The sequence below is a fragment of the Coenobita brevimanus genome, chromosome 79 (genome assembly GCF_032717465.1).
Source record: "Coenobita brevimanus isolate Jiangsu-jjx chromosome 79, ASM3271746v2, whole genome shotgun sequence".
Taxonomy (NCBI): Eukaryota; Metazoa; Arthropoda; class Malacostraca; order Decapoda; family Coenobitidae; genus Coenobita; species Coenobita brevimanus.
The window spans coordinates 35,068,214-35,075,713 of NC_137032.1; the positions used below are offsets into that span (position 1 = coordinate 35,068,214).

Below are 7,500 nucleotides of genomic sequence, written 5' to 3' on the forward strand. Positions count from 1 at the left end.
TTTTATATAAAAAATTCGGTACTTCATTTGGTTTGGATTATGGATATTTTTACTAATTCATGATAATTAAAAAAAAAAGGTTATGTTACATCTAATTTAATAATAACTCTAAAAGCGGGACCTTTAATTTGATTTTAAAAAGCGGGACATTTCAGTCACAATTAAAAAGGGCGGGACAGACGACAACAGAGCGGGACCGCCTCGCCTTAGCATAATCGCCCTATAGGAAATGTACTTCTAATGACTTTTAAATGTACTACTAAATGTACCTCTAAATGAACTTCTAATTATACTTACAAATGTACTACTAAATGTACTTCTGAATATATTGCTGCATGTGATAAAAGTGCTTCTAATTGTGCTTATCAATGTGCTTCTAATTGTACTTCGAAATGTACTTTAAAATGTACTACTAAATATACATCTAAATATACTAATATATGCATTTCTAACTGTACTTTTAATGTGCGCTTCATAAATTTCTAAATGTACTCCTAATGTACTACTAAATGTACTTCTAAATAGAGTTCTAACTGTACTTCTGCTGTTTTAAATGTACTTCTGCTGCTCTAAATGCACTTCAAAATGTACTTCTGCTCTAAATGTACCTCAAAATGTACTACTAAATGTACTTCTGCTCTAAATGTACCTCAAAATGCACTTCTAACTGTACCTTTCCAGCTTTAAATGTACTTCAAAATGTACTTCTGCTGCTTTAAATGTACTACTAAATGTACTTCAAATTGTACTTCTAACTGTACTTCTGCTGCTCTAAATGTACTTCAAAATGTACTACAAAAATTTAGTAGCACATTTTGAAGTACACATAATGTACTTCAAAATGTACTAAATGTACTTCAAATGTACTTACAGAGAGGGGGTCGCCATAGCAGCTCTTGGCCACGGCTCCAGCCAACACTCGAAGCTTCACCGACGTCTGGGGGAGATATTATTATTATTATTATTATTATTATTATTATTATTTTCATTATTATTATTATTACCATCATCATCATTACTACTACTAGTACTACTATTATTACTATTACCACTGCTACTACTACTGCTATTACTGCTACTACTAGTTACTATTACTACAACTACTACTACTACTACTACTACTATTATTATTATTATTATTATTATTTTCACCACCATAATCATCATTACTACAACAACAACAACAACTACAACTACTACTACTACTACTATTTCTATTACTACTACTGCTACTACTACTACTACAACTACTGCTACTACTATTTTTATTTTAATTATTATTATTATTATTATCATTACTATTATAATTATTATTAATTATTATTATCATTACTATTATTATTATTATTATTATTATTATTATTATCACTACTACTGCTGCTGCAACTACTACTACTACTACTACTACTATTACCAGTTTGGAGAGGGTGGCAATTTCGGCCAGGAGCCAATCCGGACAGTCCACATCCCAGCAGAACCGAAACCTCTGAAACGAAACAGGAAAAAATCAGACGCACCGAATCATCCACACGCCGAATTATCCACACGCCGAATTATCCACACACCGAATTATCCACACATCGAATTATCCACACTCCGAATTATCCACACACCGAATTATCCACACACCGAATTATCCACACACCGAATTATCCACACTCCGAATTATCCACACACCGAATTATCCACACTCCGAATTATCCACACGCCGAATTATCCACACTATCTCAACGTGAACCCAGTGGACTGCAGGCTGAATCTGTCCCCATTCCACCATCATCCTTTTGGGGGATAGAAAGGGGGTCTAGGGACGTTTGTGAAGCTCCCTAACACCCATTCCTAAGCGATTTATTTCGCTGATTACGCCTTACTATCCTCCTCTCTTAGATAAATCCTTCCAATATCGCCAAACTCTTGCATACAGTTTCACCTACTCGTTTGTAAAGCTCCCTAACACCCTTTCCTAAGCGATTTATTTTGCTGATTACACCTTACTATCCTCCTCTCTTACATAAATCCTTCCAGTATCGCCAAACGCTTGCATACAGTTTTACCAAGAGTTCTACATAACAACCGGGACATTCTTGTATTTACCGTATTTCAAAATCTTACTCGTTCAAGCATAAATTTGCCTTTTTTGTACGCTTTCTCTTTAATGGAATTCTTGTTGCCATTTCCATTTCATCATTATCATCATCCGGACCTCCTTTCCCATCCTAGGGCAGGGTGAGGAGTAGCAGTGTCCAGACAGCCCAGATTTACCCAGGGCAATGGGCCACGCTTTCATTCACTCATCATTCAAGCCCCCGGAATCCTGGCTCTAAAAGATACGCCAAAAACATTCACCACGTTTTGTAGCGTGTTGGGTTGAATAAAGATAAAAAAATTGCTGAACTCAGATCCCTGCAAAAAGAAGCTATATTTCGGCCAGCAATGATAAATTAAATATTATAATAAATTTAAGAAAAAGGTATATACGAAGAAAAAAAAAATCTGCAGCCAAACCTGACACATTCCATGAGAGAAATAGGCCAGTAGGCTTGACGTCATCACTTCGGCTCTCTAGTAAACATTAAGCCTAAAGACAGAGAGATGTTCAAAAAAGACAGAAGTTCAAAATTATCTCTTATCTCCCGTCTAGCACCATTTGTGATTTAATTTACAGCTAAAGATAAATAAAGGATGGATAATTACATGAGGGTTTAAGAATATTGGAAAATATAGCCGTTTAGATGGGAATTGAAACTTTTGGCGCGAGAAATCTGGACCCTTTACTTATATCATCAAACATCCGATCATACAATAACAGAACAAGATCGATTTTCAATAAGCCACCAGAATAAATATCTGTACTTCTCAATCACTATTTATCTTCCAAAATAAGATAAAAAATAAATAAAGGTGGACGATGATTACAAACAGGTGTGATGAAGAATTTTAAGCACGTATCATCTTGGCTGAACAAAAACAGAGCCGCGTTTAACCCTAGATACGTAATCAGGGGGAGCAGATAGCCCACGCTCCTAGGTCACGCACAGTACCTTTATGACCTTAAGACCTAGAGATCTCTCTGTCCCTCTACCTGCCTGACTAGTCAAGCTCTTCATGGTGAAGGTGGGGTCATTCCTGTAACTGGCTCTAATTTTGCTCTATAGTCCCATTGGGGTACCTCAGATTACCTATCGTGTGATGTCTTGGGGTGTGTCATACCCCGGATTAGACTAGACGATGGCCATTATGCATGTTTTATGGCATGGTCAACGCAGGAACAATCAATGCATATGTCACCTACAACAAAATGCAGAACAAAAGAGATCAACTGGAGATGGACCGCCGAACCTTCATGCTGAAGCCCTGTGTGTGGTGAGCACGCCTTACTCATCTGCTGTGACTGCACCTAGATCCTTGTCAGGTAACTTCTGTCAGGGATTACCTTTCATTCTACCTGCTAAATGCGATATTACAAGTAAATATAAGCACACAGACCAAAACAGAACAGCTCCATGGAAAATGACCAAAAATTATCTATCTATCTATTGCCAGACGCCTCAATCCCGTTTGGGGTGGCCACAAACAAATCGCCTCCAAGTCGCCCTGTCCCCCGCCATTTCACTGCCGTGCTCCCAACTCACACCCCCCTCTCTCACATACCTCTCCACCCCATCCCTCCATCTCATCCTCGGCCTCCCCCTCCCTCTTCCCCCCTCCACAAATTATGTAATTATTTATTCCAAAAATTATGTAATTATTTATTCCTACAGTTTTGGCCCCCTGGTTTTTGTACTTATTTTTCATTTAATATGTTTCTTCTTTTGTTTACAGATGGACCCAACATCGGTCTACGAGAGAAGAACCAAGAAGTCTCCATTTTAGTTTCTATTTTTCCTACGGTTAATTTTGAAATTGAAGCGTTCAATTTACTGTATATTTTTTTCCAAAAATTTGTTAAATATATTATTTTTTCACTTCCATTAAACTTTTTTTTGGCCAGAGTGAATGCAAATGAGGTGTATTTTGTGTGTGCTGAAGCATATTTAAATAAATCAATGCAAACTACCATTATTAGGATTATTTTGTTTAAGGCATGTCATACCCCGGATTACCTATAAGGGAGTCCTCATGAAAGACTGACGAAGAGAGTGTATGTGAGTGAGGTGGAGGGGGGAGGAGGGAGGGGGAGGCCGAGGATGAGATGGAGGGATGGGGTGGAGAGGTATATGAGAGAGGGGGGTGTGAGTTGGGAGCAGGGCAGTGAAATGGCGGGGGACAGGGCGACTTGGAGGCGATTTGTTTGTGGCCACCCCAAACGGGATTGAGGCGTCTGACAATAGATAGACAGATAGATAGATAGGAGTCCTCATGGGAGTTTACCTATCTAGGGTTAAGACGGGAATTCAGAGTTGTGGCGGGAAATTTAGGCTTCTTATTACGTCACACTGAATTTTCGGATTCAAATCACACTAAATGACCATCCAATAACAAATAACACCAGTAAGCCTACGTCATTTTCCATCTCCTTGTAGTGTATTTTCGCCTTACTTGAAGCGGCAGAAAGGCATCACCACGTCAGTTCATATGCTTTCAGTGTGTTTTCTGTAATTTTCTGACTTTTCAGGGCGTTAAACTGCCTATTCCTGCTGAAAAATTTCCCCCTGTTATTACTATCACGTTCCTTAAGTCGTATCTGCGATAGTTTCAGGCGTAATGGAAGAAACTCACTCTACGTACTTAAAGGTGGATCTCGTTTCCTAATTCCCCAAATGGAGCTTAGGTTAGGTTAAATTATTAGGTTGTTAGGTTAGGTCACAGTCAGGTCAGGACAGTCCCTTCCACCATCACGCTGACGAATCAAAGAAAGAGTTGACACAGCAGAACACGGCTAAAAACAGCGGGGATAAAGAAATGTTTAAATACCATCCCAGAAATCGTCAGAAATATGTAACAGACTATCAGGAAGAACAACTGATATGGTAAGGCGCTTCTATTGCTAAAAGTAAAGCCTATGTTTACCCCCCCCCTGTTTATCTTCCAAAATGAAGGGTGAACGACAATTACGTAATGGAGTACGAAATATTTTAAGTATATACCTATCATCATGGCGTGGATAAACAAAAGGCCGCGTTTAAGATGGCCATTCAGAGTTCTGGCGGGAAATTCAGACTTATGACGTCACGCAATGTTTACGTCTGGAAATAACACACACAAAATCACAAAAAGGATAACGAAAGGCTACGTAATAAATATCCCTCGTCCTCCACCGCTATTTATCTTCCAAGTTAGAGGTAAAAATAAAGGAAGGATAATTACATATAGGCGAAATAAAGAATTTTTGTCACGTACCATTGTGGCTTCCCTGGGCGACCGTCACTTCCCTTCTGGAACACAAACAAAGATGGCGGTTAGGCTTGGTGGAGGAGGGAGGGAGAGAGAGATGGAGGAGGGGAGGGAGAGAGATGGAGAGAAAGAGGAGGGGAAGGAGGGAGGGAGACGAAGAGGAGAGGCAGGGAAGGAGGGAATAGAGGGGGTAAGTGAAGTGTGAGGGAAGGAGAAATGGGGAGATGAGAGAGAGAGAGAGAGAGAGAGAGAGAGAGAGAGAGAGAGAGAGAGAGAGAGAGAGAGAGAGAGAGAGAGAGATAGGGGGGGGATGGAGGTGGGAAGAGGAAAGGAATGTGGGGGGAGGAGGAGGAGGGGAAAGAGGAGAGAAAATTAGACGGGTGGTTAGAGGTGTGTGTGTGTGTGTGTGTGTGTGTGTGTGTGTGTGTGTGTGTGTGTGTGTGTGTGTGTGTGTGTGTGTGTGTGTGATAAGCTATATAAATATATAAAACACACACACACACACACACACACACACACACGCACAGAGAGAGAGAGAGAGAGAGAGAGAGAGAGAGAGAGAGAGAGAGAGAATAACAAAACGAAAAAGAAGCCAAAACAAGTTAAAAAAAATAGAGAGAGAAAGAAAGAGAGAAAAAAGTGAGGTATCTTCAATGTGGTGGGGGTGCGGGTGAAGGGGGTCATTGATAGTGTGGTTGGGGGGGGGCGGACACCCAAATCTGGTTTTGACTCAGGTAATCTCGACCCTCCGCTGTAAATAAGTTAGTCCCCCCCCTCAAACCCCCCTCCCCCCCGCCGCTAAACTCCCCCCTCCCTCCCCCGCTTAACTCCCCCCTCCCCGTAATCTCCCTTCCTTCTTTCATTCTCCCCCTGCCTTAACATCCCTGCCTTCTTTCTCCCCTCTCTCTCCCCCCCTATTCTTAATTTCCCTTCCTTCTTCCCCCTCTCTCTCCCCCTCCACCTTAATCTCCCTTCCTTCTTCCCCCTCTCTCTCCCCCTCCCCCTTAATCTCCCTTCCTCCTCCCCTCTCTCTCCCCCCTATTCTTAATCTCCCTTCTTTCATTCTCTCTCCTCTCTCTCTCTCTCTCTCTCTCTCTCTCTCTCTCTCCCTATTCTTAATCTCCCTTCCTCCTCCCTCTCCCTTTCCCCTCCCCTCCTACGAACCATCTTACCTATACACTCTCCCTTCCAATTCTTTCCTCTCTCTCTCTCTCTCTCTCTCATTACTAACTGCATTCCAGAAACACTTTTTCCATTCATTCCAGTCTCATTCCAAGCCAATCTCCCACACTCCAAGCCAGTCTCTCTCATTCCAAGCCAGTCTCTTCTCATTCCAAGCCAGTCTCTTCTCATTCCAAGCCAGTCTTTTCTCATTCCAAGCCAGTCTCTTCTCATTCCAAGCCAGTCTCTCTCATCCCAATCCAGTCTCTCTCATTCCAGTCTCACCCATCTCATTCCAAACTCCCTTTTCCAGTCCAGTGGCTCATGACCGGGGGGGAGGGGGGGGGGGCAGGGCTCTGGGGGGGGGTCACTGTGTGTTTCTTAGAAGGCCATGAGGTAATCTTAAGGGTCTGGCGTAAAAACATTCCCTAATCACTCCTCGAGGCAAAAGTTTCTGAGGAATGTAGATGATCCACAGTGGAAGTGATGGGTGGGAGGGAGACGCACGTCAGAGGATAAATAAATAAATAAATTAATTCATTGGTACATAAATAAATCGGGAGAGAGACAGGTTTGAACTTAGAGAGAGAGAGAAAGAATGCAAGCTATACCCTGTTACTCTCTCTCTCTCTCTCTATCTATCTATCTCTCTCCCACCCAACATTTCCACTATCCGAAGCAATCCTTTCCCCATTGACCTCATCACAGACACACCTGAAGGCAAAGCAAGGTATCACATGGAATTAAGAAGCGATCTGTTTGCTAAAGGTACAGCCGCGGGCATAAATACCGTTTCACTTCTTAGTCGAACGATAATAAAACTCTTGACACAGCATTCCGGTTTTCTGCCAATAATGTACACTGCGAAATAAGCTACGAAAGGACGAGAATCTGGGCCAAGTTTGAGTGAACGGAGTATAGCACCATATATTAAGGACTGGAGAATTTTACGCCAAGGGAATATGAATAGACTTTAGCATGAGAAAAAAGGGGCCCTGAATTTAC

At 41.5% G+C, this 7,500-nt stretch overlaps 1 protein-coding gene across 1 annotated transcript in view; it reads right to left on the bottom strand.

The window, feature by feature from the left end:
- The window catches only part of LOC145409109 (COMM domain-containing protein 4), a 9,342-nt gene extending 6,235 nt beyond the window's left edge, over positions 1 to 3,107 (bottom strand). Inside the window, exons 1-3 of the mRNA XM_080279650.1 lie at positions 3,042 to 3,107; positions 1,415 to 1,486; positions 872 to 937 (exon numbers count right to left, since the gene is read on the bottom strand). Coding sequence (XP_080135776.1) covers positions 872 to 937; positions 1,415 to 1,486; positions 3,042 to 3,107 — 204 coding nt within the window. The remainder of the gene's footprint in view (positions 1 to 871; positions 938 to 1,414; positions 1,487 to 3,041) is intronic.
- Between the last annotated feature and the right edge of the window lie 4,393 nt (positions 3,108 to 7,500).